General features: G+C 31.0%; 1 protein-coding gene across 1 annotated transcript; it reads right to left on the bottom strand.

The window, feature by feature from the left end:
- Positions 1 to 5,710: 5,710 nt before the first annotated feature.
- On the bottom strand, positions 5,711 to 16,145 carry LOC126850124 (uncharacterized). The gene is given in 4 exon segments (XM_050592817.1): positions 5,711 to 8,632; positions 8,634 to 9,541; positions 9,544 to 11,991; positions 11,994 to 16,145. Coding segments are annotated over 4 exon segments (7,305 nt in total). The 5' UTR covers positions 14,920 to 16,145; the 3' UTR covers positions 5,711 to 7,609.
- Between the last annotated feature and the right edge of the window lie 8,583 nt (positions 16,146 to 24,728).

The following is a 24,728-nucleotide window of genomic DNA, read 5'->3' as shown; positions in this document are numbered from 1 at the left end:
TCGCACAAGCTAAAAATTTCTAAAAAACAATGGCAGCAAGTTTATACCGACCTATTGCGAGACTCCCAAGCTACCTGTGACTCTGTTCTAGCTCTGGGGGATAATCACTCAATACAACAGTACAAATATTTATAATCAATTCTTAGATACACTTAACAAATATTCTTTGTCCCCCAAAGCATCTTTAATTAAAAAATTCCGTACCTCTAATGAATTACGTGTTAATTCCCCCCGGCCCCTTGGTGGACTAAGGAATGCTCAGAAGCGATAAAAAAAAGGAAAAAAGTGTGTAAGGAGTATAGATGTATCCCTACTATTGAAAATTACAATAAATACATACGTGAAATTAATACTTGCAGGAAAGTCTTTAAAAATGCTAAAAGATCAAGTTGGAAAACTTATTGTTCTGGTATGAATTCACGCACACCAACTCCAGAAATTTGGAGAATGCTCAAAAAATTCCGTAATAGACGTCTCCTTTCCTCTTATACACAGGCTAATGAGAATAGAGATCACACTGGAGATAACACTAATATTACTGATACAATTAATCGGATCTGTTCACCAGCTTGTTCTCTTCAAAAATATTATTGACTTAGAAAGAGACGAGGCAAGTTATAATGGCCCGCATGCCTGGATGGATTCCCCCTTTGTTTTTAATGAATTTAAAGCTGTTCTTAACTCGACTAAACTTTCTTCCAGCCCAGGTCTTGATAGGATTGATTATAAAACATTGCAAATTTTACCCTATGACTTAAAAATTCTTCTTCTCAGAATCATCAATAACCTTTTTATCTAAGGCCAATTTCCTGCTGAATGGTGTCATTCACTAGTTTTTCTCATTCCTAAACCTCATGGGGGAGGAGTCCGACCCATTGCACTCACTTCCTGCATTCTTAAAACTGTTGAGAAACTCATCCTTAACTCTATTGATACATAGAATCAAATAATATTTTGTCGGAATTTTAATTTGAATTTCGAAAATTTAGATCCTGTCAGGATAACCTATCTATTTTTACAGCAAGAGTTTTCTCGGGTTTTTTGCAAGATAAAGTCACGATGGCAGTTTTCATTGATATTAAAGCAGCATTTGATAACGTTCTTCTGCACATTTTAATTGAGGATCTGAGGAAAAAATCTTAAGTTACCTCCCAAAACTATCAAATTTATTGAAAATCTTATTTCCACGAGAAAGATACAATTCGTAATTCAAGGACAACTCTCTAGTCCTCTTTTATCTCGCAAAGGAATACCGCAAGGCTCAGTGCTCAGCCCTACACTATTTAATTTATACCTTCGAGAGATCTCAACTGTATTAGATAGACATACAAAAATTTTGCAATTTGCTGATGACATAGTTATATTCTCAACGTCATCTAAAGCTGAAAAAACACGCCAATCAGTAGAACTCTCTCTCTCTCAAGCATTGACTCCCTGTTACAATCGAAAGGCCTCTCTGCACAAAACACAATTGATAATTTTTTCACGATGTAATATTCGCCCTACTATTAACCATATTACCCTTAATGATTCCACCATTAAATCAATTCGAGTAGTTCGCTTTTTAGATGTTCTATTAGATTTCAGACTTAACGGGAATGCCCACATGGACTACATTATCAATAAATCTGGAAAAATTATTCAAATAATCTCAGTTCTACGAGAAGTATGGTGGGGATCAAATCCACAACTCTTGCTTACAGTATACCGCTCGTTATTAAGAAGTTCCATTGAATATGCTTGCCAGATATTTGCCCTCAAAGACTCCCCTCGTTTCCATAAACTAAAACTTATTCAAAACAAAGCAGTAAGACTTTGCCTTGGATATCGCATCTCTACACTAATTAACGTAATGTTTGCGGAAGCTAAAGAACCGCCTCTTGTGTATCGCTTTCGATATTTAACTACAAGATTCCTTATTAAAACTCTGTCCGTCACTGATCATCCGGTCGTGAATTGTTTTGAAAATCTCTCGGACACTATTATTGATAACTACAAAAATTTTGAATACCTCTCAATTAATTTTCCTGTGATTAATCTTTTTCGTCAACTTAATTTCCATAAGAAGACTATATACAAATCCATCATCCTTCCTCAATTTCAACACTCGTATCAATCATCTTACTTTACTACTGAAATAATATATTCGCAACAAGACTTTCTGGATAAATTGGAGCTATTTCCAAAGCAATAAGAGCAAAATCTATTCGCACAGGCTTTTGGTAGCATTCTTGAAGGTACGACTGCTATTTACATGGATGGGTCTAAAATTAAGAATGGTTCATATGTAGGATCTGCCTGCTACTCCCCTGCACCGAAAATACAATTGATGCACAAAATTTCTCACCGCGCCTCCATTTTCTCTGCCGAAGCTTGGGCTATATACAATGCCATCCTATTAATTCTTAACATTAATACTTCCAAAGCTAGTATTATCTCTGACTCTATGAGCGTACTTAAAGCGCTACAAGAACCCTCTATTCGTCAAAACAATTATCTAATTCCACTCATTAAGGCAAAACTAGAGGCGGCACGCATACAAAAAATCCATATACAATTTATCTGAGTTTCGTCACACAGAGGAATTTGCGGTAAGAAATTTGAGATAGCCGACGAGCTAGCCAGGCGAGCCATTAAAGAAGGTATGGCCACTAATTTTAAAGTTCCGTATTCAGATCTCTTTTCTGTACCTAAAGAAAAACTTGATTCTGATTTTGATAAATATTTAGAGCATTGGGCTAAATTTAAAGGCATTTCTTTCTTTGAGAGGATCTATCAGAAAAATAAGAAACTATGGTACTATTATATGAGTCTTTCCAAAGAAACTATAGTCACAATTTCGCGTATTAGATCTAATCATTATAATCTTAAATATAGTCTTTCTCGGAAGAATTTAATTGATGATGAATCTTGCTCATGTGGACATCCTTCACAAGATATTAATCATATTGTATTTTGTTAATACGTGTAATAAATCAACACAATTAAGATCTGCTATAGTTTCAGCTGGCCATCAATCCATGGACATCTTTGATGTATTAAAGAATCCTACAAACAAAATTTGCAGACTAATAATTGCCTTCTGCAAAACATGCAATATGAAGATTTGAAAATCCCGCCACTTCACGCTACGTGGTCTCTCCATATTGAAAATCCCTCCTCCTTCCTTGCAACTATAACCTACACTGGAGCTCACCTCGACATTTTTACTCGCGTCTCCGCCGTGTGATCACTAATAGAACGGTTAAAGTACTTAATGCCACTTACGTATTACACATCATACGTGTGTATCTGGCCGTATTGACTCTCGAGAGCAGGTGCCATTTAAGAAAGAAGATTTATGATTGGTTTTGTGATTCATAACCTCCATCAAAGAATCTTTAACATTATTCTTGATCATCATCATCATAGAAATATAAGTTTATATTATATAAAATAAAAAGAAGAATAAGTAGTAATAATGAAAATATGATAAATAATAACGTTAAAAACTCTTTGATGGAAGTTATGAATCATGAAACCAATCATAAACTGCTTTCCGTCATAATAGTTTAGAGTCATTGAGTTTCAAATCAAACTTGAGATCTGACTCGACTCGACCCAGAGTCAGGTAGAGTCAATAAATCGAATACGCTATAGTCTTAAACGCGCACATTGCACTAGTCATAGACTCTATGTTATCATAAACTAACATTTAATCTTCTCGCATTCTTTCAGCACACTTATCATATTTTCTATTCCTTTTCTGCATACTCTACCTTTCTTTTCTTCCTCCTCTCCAGTGTTGATTTCCCCTCATTTCGTTTCCACATCTAAGTCTTGCTATCAGACTTCTATCCTTCTTTGCTCTTCTTCCTCTCAAATATCTGGTAATTCTTCCGTTATGTTTTTATATATTTTATTGTATGACTCTCGATGTTCTGATGCTTATTTCTGATCTTTGAGTTCTGAGCGGATGCTGAGGAAGCTTTAGCTGGATGATTTGCTTCGATTGTTCTTCTGATGATAGATGCTCGAGTCTTGATCGATGATCCTGATTGATTTCTTGATCTGAATGACTCTTCCTTGATACTGACTGCTGATCTGATTTTTCCATTAAGATATAATTGCGTATGTCTAATCCTAAAATCCATTTCACGTATTTCCTTTTATTCTATCCAGTCTTTCTTCTTTTTTTCATCCTCAAATCTCCGCTCCATACAGTGCCACACTTCTAACCAATGCGTCGAACATCTTTATTCTTCTCTCATCCTTGAATAGTCTCTCTCCAATATTCCAGGTCAATTTCATTGCAATTGTCGCTCTTCACATTCTTTCTAATATGTGTTTTTCTGCTCCTCCATTCTTTTGCATTATATATTCTAGATATTTTATTTCCTTTTTTTATATTCTTTTCACTCCATTTCCATTTTATCTTTCTTCCTCTTTCTTTTTCAAATATCATACTTTTGACTTTTGTGTGCTCAAAATCAATCCTTTTTTTTCTATATATTTCTTTATTAATCTTCTTATCATTCCTTTTAGCTCTTGCTCACTTTTTGCCAGCAGAACTATATCATCCGCATATGTAATTGACCACAACTTTTTCCTTTGCCATAAAAATTTCAACGATCTGTTCCTTCCTTATCTCTGCCTCCAAGTTCATAATATACATATTGAACAGTGAAGGGCTTACAAATTTATGTGAACATGAATGAGAAATTGAAGCAGGAAAAGGAAACGAAATTGGAGGAAGGATAATTTGATTTTAGAACAAGAAGAGGAACAATTGATGCATTATATTTATTAAATCATATAATTAACAAAAAAATATTGAAAAAAGGAAAGATCTTTGCATTATTCATAGACCTCAAGTCGATATTTAATAAAGTAAACAATAAAATTAGAAAAAATTATGAAGAAATCAGACATAGGAGAGCGACTAAGAAAGAGAATTATAGAAACATATATAGAAACAAAAAACAAGGTAAAAATGGAAAGCAGAAGAAGAAAAGTTTTGGAGAAAAAGCGAAGTAAAACAGGGATGCCTTGTAGGGATGCCAATTTCTCATTCATGTTCACATAAATCTTATATGCTGTATCCATCGTCATTCCTCTATAGTTTTTTACATCTCCTTTTTCTCTTTTCTTATAAATTCGATTGATTATTCTTTTATTCCAGTCCTCTGAAATTTTTCCTTTCTTCCATATTTTGCTTAATATTATGGTTTTAATAAAACCTCTCCTATCTCTTTCGGTATTAATCTCCAAGCTTCGTTTTCTATACCATTTACTTCCGGCGCTTTCCCTCTCTTTAGTTGTTTCATTAGCTCTTCCTTCGTTATTTCTGCTTCTTGCCTGTTATTCTCCATGTCATCTTCTTCTTCTATCTTGTCTTTCTCTTCCATTATCCTTCTTTCCTTTGTTACTTCCAATAACTCCATGAATGAGATTCAACTTTCAATTTATATTCTCATCGATTCTCGATTATGAAATATTCCATGACTTCTTCGATTGATTGACTTTGACGCGTAGATTTCATTGTCACACATATTTATTCTTTACTTTTAATGATTCTTCCCATCTTACCTTTTGATCTTTCGAGTTTCTCAGCTCTTTTATGTTTATTCTTACTATCCCATTCTTGTCTTTCGACTTGACTGACGATCTCTTTCTGATTTTCAATATAAAATCATTTACCTTATTCTCTTTTTCTTTCCAAATCTTCCTGTTCCTCATTTTCTGTCTGTGTTCATGCATTCTTCATATCTTCCGTGGTAGTACGCGATCTTCTTCTATTCGTACGCTTCTTTTAATCTTCATTTTGTCACTCTTTTTCCTGTTTTTTTTTACGTATCTTTTAATTCTACTTTCAATGTGATCTGACTCTGTTCTATTTCCTTCTTTTATCTTTTTAATTTTTTCTATTGCTTTTTCGTTCGTTACAACATAATTTATAACCGATGATTTTGTTTCTCCAATGTATCCATTCACTTTCCTTCTCATAGTCTTCATTCAAAACCATTCATCCTCTTTTTTTATCTTGTTTAACAATTAAAATTATTCTTCCTTCTTTATTTATTACTTTATCTTTTGATCCTCTCTTCTTTCTTTTTTTCTATTCTTATCGGGCCACCTTCCTCTCCCGTTCTCGCATTAAAATCTCTTTCTATCAACAAATATTCTTTTTTTTCTTCTTTTATTTCTTAAATTAAATTCTCCAATGTTTCTTCAGTATTTTAGTTATACAACGTAATCATTGTCCACCTATTTTTGTTATATATCAAATTTATTTCCATTGCTCCTTTATTTATGTCTCTTACTCTATTATTTTTAAAATCCTTATTAATAATCGTCTTTAAATAATTCCTCTTCTTGTCCTTTCTTTTACATTTTCTCTTGTTGCCGGTATGCAATTCTATTCATATTTATTGGATATTTATGGAATATATTACTGATTTTCCTTCTTCCATCTACATTTCTGTTAAGTTTGTCATGTCAAATTCTTCCAAATATTTCCATATCTTCGCATTTATTTGTTATTCCACAATATTCCAAAAACAGATTTTAAAATTTTTTTGCCATCCTCTATCTCCTCTCCACCTTTTTTCTCGTATTCTCATTCTTTTCTTCTTCTTTCTTTCTCCAGTTTTTCTTCTTTCTTGATCCATCTATACCATTTAATCTTCAAGTTAATTTTTTAGTATCCAACTTTTACATTGTTAACATCTTTTTCTTTACTTTTTGACTCTGTTGCATCTCATTCTTTTCTTACGAAAAACATCCTTTATAAATATAGCCTTTCTCAAGCTCTTTCTTCTCACTCATGATTTCTCTTTTTTGCTCTCAATTATCTATCTCTGCTATTATTTTTATTTCCGTTATTTCAGTTTTATTTTGTTTGCCTTTTTTACTATTACATCCACTTTTAAGCTGTCTTTTATATATCTTTCCATCTCATGCTCTAATTTCTCCATTTTCCAGTCTACTCTTTTTATTCCAATGTGGTTCTTTCTATCTTTTCTCTCCCTTTTCTCATTAATCCATTACAACGCTGCTATTCTCTTTTCTAATATTTCTTCTCTACGATTTTCTCACTATCTTTTTCAGCAGCGAGATGTAGTGGTGAATAACCTTCTTTCCATGTAGTGATGAATAGCCTTCTCTCCATGTACACAATTAACATAAGCTCAATGTTTTAAAAGATGCTCAACAATCTGTGAATATTCTCTATCAGCTACAATATGAAGAAGAGTTATATCATCTTTTCTTTTAGCATCGACATTTACATCTTTATTTAAAAGCAAATTAATAACTTTTTCACTATCTTCTTCAACAACAAAGTGCAGTGGTATATAATCTTCTCGCATGTCAAAGTATATGTACAATTAACATAAGCTCCCTGTTTTAAAAGATGCTCAACAATTTATAAACATCCTCTCTCAACTACCGCATGAAGTGATCTTGTACTATCCATATTCTCTAGTATTAACATCAGTTCTATATTTTGAAAGTATTTCAGTAACTTCCATTTTCCTATTTTCAATAGCATTAATCCCAGATTTTACAATTGACTTAAGTATAATACAACATTAACTGAAGTTGTATATGAATGTTTTAACAGTATTATTTAAAGTTTTAAGCTTTTAACTTCACTTTCTATATTGACAGCTTGTAAATTTTGACTTGGCCTTTTTAACATTTCTAACAATTTATTCGCAACATTCTTGTGTCCATTAGCTATAGCAACTTGTAATAATGTATTTCCTTGATTATTACGAGCATTTGTTATAGCTATAAACTCATCAGGTTTTACTGCTCTTAGCTTGCTAATCATTTCAACATTACCATTTTTTACGTCTCTAAACAATTCTTCAATTATCTTCAATAAATTATTAACATTTTGTTCCTTAGAAAGATCAAGTGGTATTTTACCTTCATTGTTTTTAATATTATAAATTGCACCTTGCTTCAATAAGGACTTAATAACATCCAAATAACCATTCTTGGCTGCAACGTGAAGCGATGTAGTACCGCTAGCAGTAGTTTTAGCATTAATAAAATCATTTAAATTATTATGACTTACATGTTGTAACAAAACTTCTACAATTTCCTTGTAATTTTTAGAAGTAGCAATGTGTAATGATGTATTACCTTTATTAGTAACTTGAGTAATATCAGCTCCGTTTTTTAGTAAGATGTTCACGACACCTATATGTTCATTGCTAATAGCGTAATGTAATGGTGTTCTTCCTTCAATATCTTTATCATTAGCATCAGCTCCATCTTTTAATAGACGCTGAACAGTTTGTGCATCACCGTTACTAGCAGCAATGTTGATGTTTTTTTGCAAATATTGAAGAATTTCCGATTCTTTGTTGCCTTCAAGCTTAAATATCAAATTAAACATTTCCATTTTCTTTTTAAAATGCAAAACATGTGGATGACTTGGTCTAAAAACAGCTTTTATTCGATCAAAACCTTCTCTGTAGGTTTTAAATGCACTAATCCATTTGCCTTGAGTATAAAGTACATTTGCCATGTTGTATTGAGTATTCAAGGTATCAGGATGATTTGGTCCCAAAATGTTTTTCTGGATATTTAAAACCTCTTGGTGAGCTTTCAAGGCTTCATGATATTTTTTTTTGTTTAAAGAGTATTCCAGCAATGTTATGTAACGTTCTCAAAGTATCAGCATGATTAATACCTAAAACTATCTTTTTCTTCTCGGAAACCTCTTTATAAATTTTCAATGCCTCTTCATATTTACCCTGATTAGCCAGTACCATTGCTATATTATTTTGAGCATGTATAACTGTTACATTATTTGCACCTAATATTTTTTTTCTTTTTTCAAAAATTGCTTTATTGATATTTAATGCTTCTTCATATTTTCCTTGTTTATCCAATACTAGTGCCATGTGAAATTGGGTATCTAAAGTATCTGAATGATTTGGTCCTAGTATTTCCTTTTGCTTCTGATAAACTTTTTGATAAATATTAAAAGCTTCTTCATTTTTTCCCTGTCTATGCAGCACTAAAGCGATTGTACTTCTTGTACTTAAAGTATCCTTATCATTAAAACTCAGCATTTCTTTCTGTTTTTGGAAAATTTCTTCAAATGTATTTAAAGCTTCTTGGTAAGCCCCTTGTGCATATAATACTTTAGCTATGTATGTCTGAATATCTAAAGTGCCAGGATTATCTGATCCTAATATTTCTTTTCTTTTTTCAAATGCGCTTTTAAAAATAGTTAAGGCTCTTTGATAATCGCCTTGATTCAAAAGCTCTATAGCTATACTAATCTGAGCGGATATATCACCTTGTGATATCTGTTTTAACTGTTCAATTTTTGAAAAGTTACTATGCACTTCAGCAATTACTAATGTTTTATTTTCTCTATCACGAGCACTCATTACTGCTTTTACTATGTCAATATCCTTTATCTTGTTGAGGTCATTAATAATTTTAGAGTTACCATTTTTAACATTTTTAAATGATTCACTTACTACCTTAAATAAGTTAGCTATATTTTTATCTACAGCAAAATCTAATGGTGTTTATTGTCAGAAACAGCGTTATATACTGCACCATTAGATAATAAAGCTATGACAACTTTTAAGTGAGAAAACTTAGCAGCATAATGCAGGGGAGTAGCCCCCTTGTTACCAACTACATTAGGATTAGCTTTATTTTGTAATAGAACATTGACAATTCTGTCATAACCTTTCCATGCAGCATAATGTAATGGTGTCCCACTATCAGCATTTTGGGGATTAACAAACGCTCCTGCTTTAATGTAATCCTCAACTTCCAAAAAGCTGTTACGTTTTACAGCCTCAAACAATTTCTCAGTTGATGTTAATAAATTGATAACATTCTTGTCATTAGCCATTTCCAATGGTCTTCTATAAAACTTGTCAACAGCGTTATAAGTTGCGCCATTTTTTAATAAAACTTCAATAACGTCTTTATAATTATAATTAGCAGCAATGTGCATAGAAGTTGATCCATTAGCATCTTGAGCATTAACATCAGCACCTTGTATTATCAAATACTTTACAACTTCTAAATGACCTTTCATTGCAGCATAGTGTAACAATGTCTGATTAGCCGCACCAAGATCATTAATGCTTGATCCCTTACTAAGAAAAAACTCTACAGTGTCTTTATAACCTTCTCTAGCTGCAATGTGTATGGGTTTTGAGCCAGAAGCATTCTTAGCATTAATATCAGATCCTTTATCTACTAGATATTTTACCATCTCTAAGTTACTTTGTTGTGAAGCAATATGCAGTATCGTCCAATCATCGTTAGCTTTAACGTTTATATCTACTTTTTTATACTGTAATAACATTTTAACCACTTGTAAATGACCATGTGCAACTGCTAACTCTAAAGATGTCCTATTCTTATTGTCCTTAATATTAATTTTAGCTTTATTATTTAATAGGACTTCAACAACATTATCATGGCCGTGTCCTGCAGCTATATGTAATGGAGCACCTTCAACATTTACAATGTTAACATTAGCCTTGTTCGCTATCAAAATTTCAACAACTTCTTCATGACCTTCTTGTGCTGCCAGATATAATGGTGTTATACCATTAATAGTCATAGCATCAACATTAGCGCCTCTTGTTATCAAAGCATTCACTATCTCCTTGTGGCCTCTTTTAGCAGCCAAATGTAATAGCGTAGCATCTTCAGGATATTTCATATTAATACAAGCTTTATTTTTTAGCAAAATTTCTACAATATCCTTATAGCCAGCAATCACTGCTAATGCTAAAGGTTTACTACCTTCTGCATTAACACTAGCTCCATTTGCTATAAGAATTTCAATAATTTCCTTGTGATTATATTTAATAGCAGAAAGCAATGGCGTCAGGTTGTTACTTTTGACATTAACATTGGCTCCGTTTGTTATCAAAATCTCAACGATTTCTTTATGACCTGTTTCCACAGCTACGTGTAATGGTGTACTATCAGCAATATCTCTCGCATCAATTTGGGCTTTATTTTTTATTAAAAGGCTAACAACATCTTTGTGACCTTCTATGACAGCTGTATGTAACGGTGTAAAACCATCTTTAGCTCTAGTATTGACTTTAGCTTTATTTTTTATTAGAGAAATAATAGCATCTATACGGCCGCTAAGAGCAGCTGCATGCAATGGTGTAAAACCATCATGAGTTCTAGCATCAACCTCAGCTTTATTTTTTATTAGAAGAGAAATAATATCTTTGCTACCATTCATGGCAGCTGCATGTAATGGTGTATCACCCTTAATGTTTCGATTATTAACTCCAGCTTTATTTTTTATTAGAAGATCAATAATGTCTTCGTGGCCTTTCAGAGCAGCTACATGCAATGATGTTAAATTATTATTGGCTTTGACATTAATTTCTGCTATATTTTTTATTAAAAGTTCAGCAACTTCCTTATGACCACTTTCTGCTGCGTAATATAATGGTGTAGCGTTATTTATATCTTTAGCACAAATGTCAACATCATGTTCAAGTAGAGCAATAATTATTCCTAGATGACCATTCTGGGCAGCAAGATGCAATGGAGTCATATTTGTAACATTGGCAATACTAGCGTTGGCTTTATTTTTCAGTAGAGTCTGAACAATTTTCTCGTGTCCATCTTTTGCCGCATAGTGTAAAGGTGTATTATTATAGATTTTGTCAACAGCATTAACATTAGCTCCATGTTTTAATAAAATGTTAGTTATCTTCTCATGACCATTTTCTACTGCATAATGTAATGGTGTACAACCATTTATAATTCTAGCATTAACATTAGCTCCTTTTACAATTAAAGCGTTCACTACTTCTAGATAACCGTTGAGCGCTGCTGCATGTAACGGTGTCCAATCTTTGTCATTTCTAGCATTAACATTTGCCTTATTTCGAAGCAAAAAATTAACTAACTCTAGATGACCTCTCTCTGCAGCTCCGTGCAACGGGGTAAAACCACCCATAGTTTCATTAATATCAACATTTAATCTTTTTTTAGTAGAATCTTAACAACATCGATATGATTATTTATTATTGCATAGTGCAAAGGTGAAAGACCACTTATATCTTGGATAACAGTATTAACCTTATTTTTTAATAAAACTTCAACAGTATCCTTGTGACCATTTTGAGCAGCAACATGTAATGGTGTTTTGCCACTATTATTTTGATCATCAACATATAAACCTGTTTCTTTTATAAAAAACTCTACAATATTTCTCCTTCCATGTGCAGCAGAAATATGCAATGGACTTTGACCATTAATATCCTTCGCATTAACGTTTAAATTTTGATCAAAAATAAATTTTATAACTTCAAGACTGGATCCCTTAGCAGCAAAATGTAACGTGGTCCATAAATTAATATTTCTAGCATAAATATCTGCTCCTTTTTTGAGACAATCCTTTAAGTTTTCCAGATTTCCTTCTGCCAAAGCAACAAACATTCTCTCCTGATTAGTAATGGTAACTAGACCTTTATCGTATTTCTCTCTCAACTTGAAAGGATCATCGCTTACAAACTTGCCAATTTTTTTCTTACTTCTCATTATATTTTCTTCAGTAAGTTTTTTAGCGTTTAAAATAATTGCTATTGAAGGATCAGATAACAGTACATCAACTAAAACATTATCATGTGCTAAATAATTACGTAAGCATTTTCCAGTTAATAAAGGAGTGTTATCATCTAAAAAAAAGTAATTATTTTCCAAGTAATGTTTTGAGCTACTTAAAATTGACATTATATCCAGAACAAGCATTTGTACTACTGCTTGAAATTTTTTATCACTCTTATAGAAAGATAATTTTTCGATTAATCGGCCACTAAATGCATTATTGCTTAAAATATTTTTCAATTCAGATAATTTTAATGCAAGCTGATTATTATATTTTTCTTTTGTTACATTATAAGTTTTTCTTTGTTTATGTGTAGGAATAAAAGAATCTTTTTCATTCAACTTTTCTCTTAATTCCTCAATCCATTTAATATCATCCATTCCAAATTTAACAATATAAAAAATTTCATAAGTTAATCTGTTTATTTCATCAAGGTTATATTGAATTCTTGATCTAACACTGCGAAAAATTTTCATTGACAGTTCAGCTATTTCTTTAAGGCTATGAGGTTTTATTTTTGGAGTAATATTCTCTAATGTTTGATTAGCATAGAATTTCAATCCTCTAATAATATTATCGTCAATCTTATTGTCGTTAAAACTAATGCTTAAGCTCCTTAATGATGCAAATACTATAATATAATCAGTTCTGATATTTTCTGATTGAGTTCTTACACAATCGATTATGTTATTAATTTTATGAAACTGTTCCTTTTCATAATTCGTCTTGTCAATTATATTATCGCTTAATTCTTGAATGAGTTTTTCAAGCTTCTCATGTTCCATCATTTTAAAATTTTCCGAAATTATTGTATTCAATTCAACATTACTAAATATTTCAGCAACTTCTTTTATCTCATCTAAGCTTTCACTATTAGTAATTTTTTTTAGCAATATTCTGATTGTTTTAATCTTGTTGTTGTAAAGAATATCAGTAATTACGTTATCGATTCTTTTAGTATCATTTTGAATACCAGTAAAAAAACTACTATCTGTATTTTCCTCAATCTCTGTTCTCTTGAAGAGTGAGTAAGCATGTGATAATGAGTTACGCAAATCTATAATTACTTTCCTTGTATTTTTTGGTAACGATAGTAACAAAAGCTCACTTGTAGTATTAGATAACTTAGGGGATTCTAAAGTGTTTTTTAAATATTCACCGACAACTTGTAAAACCCTTGTAATAATTAACTGTCCTTCTCTTTCTTTAGAGTCAGTCGATAATGCTAACTTTATATAATAACTTATTTTTTCTAAAGAATGGATATCCCTAATTTGTTGATAATCATTATACAACTCTTCAAATTGAGGATAACTGCTAATAATCTCTGCAACAACTTTCTCACGTTTTAACTTTGGAAGATCAGCAAGTTTATCAATAGTTATACCTTCTATATCTTTTTCGTATTCAAGTTTCTTTGCAAAATTTTCTAAGTGATTTAGTATTTTACTTTTATTTAATATAGCATTATAAAATAGATTAATTTCTTGTCGTTTTATGTGAGAAGAAACAAAACTGACCAAACAAAATTCCATTTCTTCCCAAGGTAATCTATCATAGGTTAATTTCAATTGTCTCTTTAATATATGGATATTTTGTGCAATAGACTTTGCTATGAATAAAAACTTTTCATCCACTTCTTCCGTGTTTGAATAATTTGTTTTTAGCAAGCTAATGTTTTGAAGTATTAATTTAATCCGTTCTCTGATGTTATTAAAATAATCCTTTACATTTTGATTTTGTCGAGAACTACTACAGAAGAAACGGAGGTTTATTAACTTATTCTCAACAAAAATTTCCATTTCACTTGATAATGGTACATTTTTTAACTTTAATTCTTCATAAACTATTGAAAGAATTTTATCCAATTCTTCCAAATGAACAACAAAATAATTACCTGGCCATTTACTAATGAGTGTATCAAGAAGATCAACATTACCTGAACGTATGGCATAATAAAACGCGTTATGGCATGCTTCATCTTCATCATGTGGTAGTATAGTGCTTCTTCCAATATCAACAGATAAATTATTTAGAATTTTACTATCATTATCAACTAAGTACTTTAAAATCTTTTTTTTATTGTGTTTACAAGCTAAAATAATTAAGTTAGTGCTTTTGATAGGATTATCAGTATTATCATAATCTTTCAATGTTGCATGATTTTCTACACTATTTATGTAATTAATTGAGTTGCTTAATTTTTTAAAGTTATCAATATTATCCTCTGATACTGTCTTTTCAAGTTCAGTTAGAACTTTGAGATAAAGTTCTTTTGCTTCACTTTCTTGTTTCATCATATTGTATTCTTTTCTAAATTCCTCTTTAGAATCTTTTAGATTTAAAAATAAGTGAACTCAGCCACGTCAACAACATCAATGTCAATCAACGGTCAAAATTCATCTCGCGCTCAATCCGAGATTTCGGCCACGAGTTGTACGGTACTACGATGACATGCCTCGCACGTTTTCACTCTTCACGTTCGATCTTCTGGTCGTCCTAGTCGAATTTTCAAGGACTGATGCGTGGAAATATCGTGCTGAGGAAGGACGTGAGTTGGAGAAAAAAACGGAAGAATAGCAACGTGTATATATGCTACGTCCCGCGTCACTATATTCTCTTACACGGGTGCACCAAGAGTTCCGCCCCGCCTGCTCACTCGCAATGGCAGCGACCGTGGCAATGTTCCCAGGCTTTTGTCACACATGCACGTTCCTATTGTTTCTCGATGCTGCTCGGTTACGCCCAACAACGTCGATCGCGACTCTGTCGTCGCGGATGTGATACGCGCAATGCATTGTTAGGCGTAAATGAACGGACGATGAGAATAATGATGCTCTACCGTTGCGACAACACTTGACGTAACGCGATCGAACTTAACATGTTTCCTTGCGTGTGCGCACGTATAACTTCTTCAATGTTTGTCAATGCTTGCTTGAAGCGACGACTACGATAACGGCTGCTCGCCAGTCTCGACGTTGTTGTTCGTCGCAGGGCACATTGAACACTGATTTGGTGCAAAGATGTCAATTCTGATACTCTGCCATCAGCTAGAGCTGCCAGATTGCAACACATTTGCAACAGCATGCTTACAACATGTGGAAGGGATAAACAGCCTATCATAGGCTGGCAACATATACAAAAGCATAAGGTCTGAGGTCTCGTCCAGTGATGTCATTTTTGAGACGCTGCCCACTACCATAGTGCGTAGAGAAAGTACGTACCAAACGTAAATTGTGAACATGTAATGCGGCGTTCTGCCCTTGTGTGCATTCAACCCTCTACATGCTATGGTAGCAGATAGCGTCTCGAAAATAGCATCAATGGTCTGTGTGCGCTCGATGATCGGCAGCTTCGAGATATAAAAGAAGACAGATATATTATTTTTCTCTTAAAAGAAGACAGATATATTACTCTTTTCTTGAGTGTAGATATAGCGTGGCTAAGCGATTCTCGAAATCTCGAACTAGCAAATTTGCTATGCGACGTGTACTGCGCGCTTATGATTAATCTTTTTTCATTAATTATTTTCTTATAAACTTTTACATATTGTGTATAATTAATCGTAACATATACAAAAATAAATGTTACACAAAAAATAGATACAAAAATACAAATTAAATGCAAAATAGTAATTGAAATACAAATTAAATAATTAAATTATATTTAAAGTACATTAATAAATAGAGAATGTCCCGAAGCACTCTGGACAACGCTCGTGAGCAGGTAGAATACAGTAAACTGAAAAGTCATTTATTATTATTTTATAATGCTTAATAAAGGATTTATTATTAAAAAAATTCTGGTAAATCAGCGCCGATTATTTATCATCGGCATATATCACAGCATATTAATTATCAGCACGACAGTTTACCGATAACCACTAGGCGCGCGGCTCAGTGACGTGCGTCCGTGCGTCCGGTTAAAAGTCAGCGCTGAGTCTTCAAACTTTTCTCAATAACAACTATTACCTTTAAGCTTTATAAAAAACATGGCAAAGGACTTTTTTGTTCAGTTTACTGTGTTCTACTCGTTCACGAGCATTATCTAGCGTGCTTTAAAACACCTGTATAATATTAATTAAATTAAATAATGTAATAATAATAATAATAATAATTATTATTATTAATAAAAATAATAAACATAATAATAATAATAATAATAAAGTTAATAATAATTATATTTTAAGAATATTAATAAGTATCTCTTATGATTAGATATATATATTTATGATATTTTAGATAAATAAATCCATTTCTTGGCCAATTTGTACGTGTTTTTATTAAGAAAGATTTTTTATTTTAAAAAAAATAACAATAGTAAAATAATATTCAAATTTGTGAATGTGTTGTTAAGGATTATATTCTTGTTATTCTTATTATATTTATGTATATATTATATTAATGTATAACATAAATATTTTTACTTAATGTAAATTGCGAGAAGGTGGTAATTTCTTCTGTCTGGAAGGAAATATAAAAAAATTGTGATTAATTCAAAGGTATATTAAGGTTCATAATAAACATTATAATGATACAAAACGAGGAATGATGAAAATTGTTTTTCTTAAAATACTTTGTAAATATATTAGTAAATTATAATTAAAATATTATAGTTTTGTATATGTCACATTAAATATACATATATTTAAGGGATCTTTTATATTTAAGGAAGCAAACCCCCCAAAAAATGAGAACATTTTCTAGATTTTTCACAGCGTAACGACTTGATAAAAACTTTTTATTTTTTTACGATATTTAATATAATTATTATTATTATTATTATTATTAAATATTAGATATTAATATAATTATTAATAAATTATTATTATTAAATACAAATTTTTAGCTCAAAAATATTTTTCAAGGTTATATTTGCAGATTTATATTTTCATGCACGGTATGCCTTTTTTAATCCGATTCTTTATTTTTCCAATTCTTTTTGTTATAAACAAAAAATGAACTTTAAAAAATTTTTTAAAGCTAATATTTTTATTTTTAAAATTTCGAAAAGACGCTTGGATACCAGATAGTTATTAGTATGTTTAATAAAAAAAATTTGTATTTTTGATATTATATTTTAGATATAATAAACAAATGTTTTCATACATCGTAGAATAGAGGAGCTCTACAAATATTTGCATAATCTAAAGTTTTTAGCTTAAAAAAATTTGTGTTAAGCTGAAAATTTTTATTTAAGTATTTAATAATATTGTATATTTTTAAAAAATTAAAAAATTTTTATCAAGTTGTGCTGCAAAAGAAATCTAGAAAATGTACTCATTTTTCGACGTTTCAAATGAATATGTCCCCTTAAATATATGTATATTTAATGTGACATACACAGAATTATAATATTTTAATTATAATATTTTAATATAATATTTTAATATATTTGTAAAATATTTTGAGAAAAACAATTTTTATTATTTTTCATGGTTTTTGTATCATTACAGTGTTTATTATGAACCTTAATATATCTTTGAATTGATCATAATTATTTACAAATTTCCTACTTGACAGAAGAAACCATCACCTTCTCGCGGCTTATGTGAGCATCAAAGGTAAATACTTACCTATATATGTGCCCCCAAAGAGCCGTGTATATGTACGTACGCTCTCGGCGTTCAGCTAGCTTCGGACAGTAGAAGAGCGTAGACATATGATCTACTGTCCCTTTCTATCTCGAGATATTACTAACGTCTCGAAAATCATATATTGTAATAGTGTTTACATTAGCGATTTGACTTGTCTAGCAAATCTTATATGAAAGCACACAAATTATTAATTATTTAATAAATTATTTAATAATTAAATAAATCTTCTAATTGTAATTTATTCTGTACATAAAAGATGTAAAATAATTAAAGAAATAAAGAATAAAAAAATGTAAAAATGAGATAAATATCCACCCTTGGTCAACGTGTAATTTTTTCTCAAAAAAATTATCATACTTTAATAATATTTTAATAAATAATATTTTAATAATATCACAACTAATAAATAATATTTTAGAATTATTATTTAATATTATTATTATAATAATATTTTATCGTATCTAATAAATAATATTTTAAAATTATCATAATAATATTTTAATAATATCGTATGTACAGGGTGTCAATCGCATTACCGGTCATATGCAAGTAGAGCAGATAAAACTGAACAGAAAAGTCCTGTACCACTTTGCTATTTTTGTAATAATTTTCGAGATATTAATTAAAAAAAATTATCAAAGGCGATTTTTGGCGATCGTTTGGTTACATGTATCAATATATACCAGAATGTTTGTGCGTGTTTTTGTTTTGTGGTAGAGGCGTGGCTAGCCAGTTTACTATTTACCTGGTTGATATACCGAGCAATGAAGCAGGGTATATATTGTTAGTTGCTGGTACCAAAATAAGCTTCACACCTACCAACGACAACCATAGTACATGTACCAAACAATCGTCAAAAATCGCCTCAATTCGCGCGATTAAAATAATGCGCATAGTAAAAAGGCACAACTCATTGATGTGTAGTTGCTAGGACGCGAGAATCCACTGTTATGTATCACTCGTATGTAACTGTTGTTATTTGTAGAGCGCTTCTCCCAAAATTTTGTGCGCGCGCCTAGCGACCACAAACTTTTGGATTGTCTTTGGGTCGTCCTTTTCTTCGCCGCGCGCTTATACTCACGAATTGGTTGATCTTTTTTAATTAATTTCTCGAAAATTATTGCAAAAATAGCAAAGTGGTACAGGACTTTTTTTTCAATTTTACCTGCTCTACTTGCACTCGACCGGTGATGCGATTGACGCCGGACATCCTGTGTGTATATACAGGGTGTCCGATAATTCGCGGATTACCCTTTAAGGGAAGGTAGAGGATGTTATTCTGAATAGAAAAGTCCTGTACCATTTTGTGATTTTCTCAATATTTAAGAAAATATTAATTTTAAAAGATCAGCCAACGAGTGCCGCAAGCTCGTGGCGCGAAAATGCCTCCCACTGTCAATTGATACTCGGTCCGCGGCGAAGCAATGGGAGGAGCAGTTTGCGAGCATGCTTCGCTATGGCAACCGAAAAAAATACACACATAATGAAAAGATCACATACATAAAACGGAGCACGCATTATGTGTGTATTTTCTTCGGTTGCCATAGCGAAGCATGCTCGCAAACTGCTCCTCCCATTGCTTCGCCGCGGACCGAGAATCAATTGACAATGGGAGGCATTTTCGCGCCACGAGCTTTTCGCGGCACTTCGTTGGCTGATCTTTTAAAATTAATATTTTCTTAAATATTGAGAAAATCACAAAATGGTACAGGACTTTTCTATTCATAATAACATCCTCTACCTTCCCTTAAAAGGTAATCCGCGAATTATCGGACACCCTGTATATATATATATATATATATATATATATATATATATATACATATATATACATATACATAACAGGGTTTTCGATTTGATAGTCTATTTGAGTTTTAAATTTTTTTCGATGCCAGAGAAATAGATTTAGAGAAATAAATATGTTAATGTATATATATTATAGATATATATATTATATATATATATATATATATATATATATATATATATATATATTATAGATAGATAAAGAGAGATAGATTTAGAGAAATAAATATGTTAAAATATATATATATATATATATATATATATATATATATATATATATATATATTTTAACATATTTATTTCTCTAAATCTATTTCTCTCACATCGAAAATATTTAAAACTTAAATAGACTATATTAAATCGGAAATCTTTTACTAATAAAATAAAATATTTTTTACATCTTTTTTTATTTTTTTTTTTTAAATTTGTAAGAAAAAGAGAGAAGTATAATTTTGAATAAGAGACAGTTTTAAATACTTTTTGTATGAGTTTGAAAACAAAATCATAGTTTACACCGATATATTTTAATATGTACTAAATACTATACTGGCCAATCATAGCCATTCCTACAAAGAATGGAATGGCTGTAATTGGCCAGTATAGTATTTAGTACGTATATTAAAGTTTATCGGTGTAAACTAGTCCAAAGATTGTCACTTCTCAAATGAAAAATACAAGTTTTCTGCATTTGAATTAAAGAACAATTTTTGATCAAATCACAATCGTCAATTTAGGAATGACTCAAAAAAACTTGTTAATCAAAGCAATCTTGTATTTAAAACTTAATCCTTTCTGACATAATCTATAATATATGATCGCATAATCTCTATTGACATTGCAATCTTTGTATGTAAGTTTTTGTTCTTGCATTTCACGTATCAAATCTGGAAATATCAAAATTTGATATTTTTGATAAAGAAATAAAATATTTTTCACTTTCGATTTCTTTTAATTTTAAAAAACATTTTTTTCTTGTTTTATTTTCATTTTTTTACTAATTTAAAAATTTGTTGCACATAAGAATGTGAATAAAAATCGCAGGATGTTAATTCCATAAGAATTTAATTCCATAAAGAATTTGATATGATGCTTGCAACCGTTGCAATCGCAACGTGATAGGATTGTCATACCAGACTTAACTCTACGCTAAGAGCAATGACAAAATAATGGATGGACACAATGGTGGTCTGTAAACTATATGGAATACTTCTGGCTTATATTTTTCGTTCGTTTTTCGCGCGCGCGCGCGAGTATATAGGCTATTTTTACAAAAGTGTTCCTTTTCCTGAATAATATGTTATGTTCTTTCAGATTGACGAGACAATCACTATTTTAGTTTTAATATAAATATATCTTTTCTCTGTCTTACTAAATTATAAAAAGTTTTTCTTTTTGAGTGCGGTATTATTTATACAAAAAATTAAAAAAACGGAGATATTAATATGTCATAAACTCCTAATTATCTATACATCATTTTCTTTTCTTTTCTTTTAAGAATTAGTTTTTATTAATTTTTAATTAGACAAAGTCAAGAAATGTAAAGAAATCACCATCATTTCTCGAATACATTAAAAAACTTTAGAAAGTGTAAACTTCGCACATATAATTAATCAACTATCTTGGTTTCAAAATTCAAGAATTTCATATCAGAATTTATGTATACAAGAAAAAGACTATTTTTATCGCGATATGTTATTGCTCTAACTAAAGCGGACACAAAAAAACATAACGTATATTAAAGATGTTTCGTACCTCTTCTTGAAATATTAGGAATTTAACCAAAATTGTACAGAATGTTTTTACACATGTTCAGAAAATTATAAAAAAATCCTAAGTTGATTCACTGAAACAATCAAAAATTATGAAGATTTTAATTTGCATCCAATTAAGAATATATATATCATATATCGAAATATCAAAAGCATGAAAATTTCATAAACTGTTCTACTATTTCTTCTAAATATCTATGAAAAAACTAAACATAATTCTCTTAACTAATTTGAAAATTATTTAAATTTAAAGTTACTTTTCTTATGGAAAATCGCACTTATTGACAAATTTGACAAGGAAAAAATATTACCAATAAAATAAAAATTTTCACATATATTAAAAAAACTCTAATAAATATTTGTACAAAACTTGATTTATTATAGATTCACTTATATATTCATTCAAAAGTTATACTAAAAATTGTAGAAAAATATTATCTCTTTTTCTTTTTCTGCAAAATACTCGTTTTTCATTATTTCTTGCAGTTGATTTCAGGAAATATTTAAATGATCAAAAATTTTTGCCATAAATTAAGAAAAATATGAATTATAACTATTTTCTTTTAGAAAAACGAAGACGTCAAAATCCATATTATTTTGTGACACTTTAATTCTTTTCATAATTCTTTTCGGATTTATTTGTTTAATATTTCAAACAATATAAATATGTTTTTTTTTTTAATTTTGACAGTTTTTTGTTACTATTGTACATGCAAAACATCCTTAAAATTAAACAAAATCACTTGCTCTGACTTTTTTCTCCATCTTTCTTTCTCCCAGAGATTATATAAAATTTTAATTCATTGAAATTTACGCTCGTTAATGATGAAACTCGTGAATTGCAGGACATTCCTTTTCAGAGATGTCATAACGAACTGCGCAACCTTGAACAAAATAATGTGTAGCGAATATGCTTCAGGAAAAAAAAAGGCAGAGGGGGATAGGAAGAATAAGAATGCAGAGAAAAGAAAGAAGAAATCATAAAACTCTCTCACTTTCATGAATATTAATACTTAGGAATATTTAGATATTTTAAATTGTGTGTGTATGTATGTGTGTATGTGAATCGGATGATTGAAGAGCCATGGATTTGTAAGAAAGCTTGTGTGAAAATGTTCATATGAATGCGGTATATTTAAATTATACAGGAATACCATCCGCCCGTCCTCTGTTCCTATTCTGCTACTATTCCTTCGCTATTTCCTCCGAGTGTTTTTTCATCGACAACGTCATCGACGCCGCGCCGCCGGCAGGACACGCCGATATAAGAATGAGAGCACGTACGACGTATGTGTGTATGTATTCGCTTGCTCATGAATTAGTATCGCGCATATCGATGCCGAAGCCAAGGGAGCGGATAACGGGCGGCAGAGACGCAACATGTAATTCTCGCATAGCGTGTAAAATTATATAGTATAGTAGTAACGTCATTGAGCGTATATCTATTGTATATAACGCTTTGTTTTTTCACGCACATTCGCCAGTGATTGAATTATTAGTCACGACAAAACAAAGGAGAAGATTCAGAGATGCATATGCGACCGATAAAAAAGTCAAGCTCATCATTAACAACTCGTCGCGATATCATGCATATAATATTCCATAGATAGTCTATGCAGAAAACAAAAGCAGTCTCTGTGATATGCTATAAAAAGTGTTGCAAAATTTAAGCAGAAATCTTAACATAAAAACATTAGATCTTAAGCATTGCATGTTGACATAATATATATCAACAGAAATTAAATAAAAATTGAACGTAATATGACACATTATGCTACATTGACAGAATATCATCAGAGATCGAGTTTATCTGCAAGCATGACGTAATGGCAGAATTGCTGCAAAAATTAAGCTTACTCTTCCATCTCAAAAGATAACGGCAAAAACGCAGCAGAAACACAGCTAGGATCTGATTCTTGAATGCATTCGTAAAATATACCATATGTATGCGCAAATTCCATTCCTATGAGAATCTACAAGTTGATTGGTTAAAAATGCAATAGCCAATTAACCTGCAACCTTTCTGTAAGAGCAGAATTTGCGTATACGTTTCTCTCGCAAATAAATTCAAGAATTGTGCCCCTGGTCTGTTGTCATAAAACAAAGACAGAATCACATCAGTCTTAAGGTATGTTATATTAAAAGTTATAGTTCTTACTCTTCAATATTCTAATTCTTTCATTTATTGCTATATGACTATCTCGTATTCAAGTTTCTGTTACAGGCAAATATAAAGATACAAAAGGCGGCTAGAACAAGATTAAAAATGTGTAAGCTTCTGCATACAAAGTGCGGCGACGCAACAAACATTGCCGCGTCTTAATAAGTTTTGTGTGCACGAGTCATAATATCTATTATCAGCTTAATTTCTAAATTCTAATAAAGGACTCAGAATATTAAATTGAAAGTTTGGAAACCAAATAGATCAATAGAAACTTAACTGTTTGAAACAAAATAAGAATTCAATTTCTATACAAATCTTAAAATTTGAATGAATTATTAAATAATAAATTAATAATATATTTAATTAAATATTTATAAATGCCAATATTTAGCTTTTATTGAATCTATATTAGTAATTACATTTTGCAGGTGTATTCTTTACTTTTATTTTCGTCACAGCGTGATAGGCTGAATAGCTGTGCTCGATTTCTATCGCATTTTTGCTGCCAGACCTGATATAGCAGATATCACTCGATATTTGTCACATTCGATGCTGTCATGACGTAAGAGCAAATAATACTCGACTTTTGTTTTATTTTCTATTATATTGTATCGGCAAGCTGTACTACCAGAAATTAAAAGCTTAATGGGGACGTAGCAAAGCGGAATCTGCTGCAAAGTACTGCAAAGTACTGCTACAAAATATATATTACCGCATATATATTTTGTAGCAGTACTTTGCAGTACTTTGCAGCAGATTTTGCTTTGCTACGTC

Source organism: Cataglyphis hispanica, chromosome 5 (assembly GCF_021464435.1).
Source record: "Cataglyphis hispanica isolate Lineage 1 chromosome 5, ULB_Chis1_1.0, whole genome shotgun sequence".
NCBI lineage: Eukaryota > Metazoa > Arthropoda > Insecta > Hymenoptera > Formicidae > Cataglyphis > Cataglyphis hispanica.
This window is presented reverse-complemented; position numbering and strand designations above follow the sequence as displayed.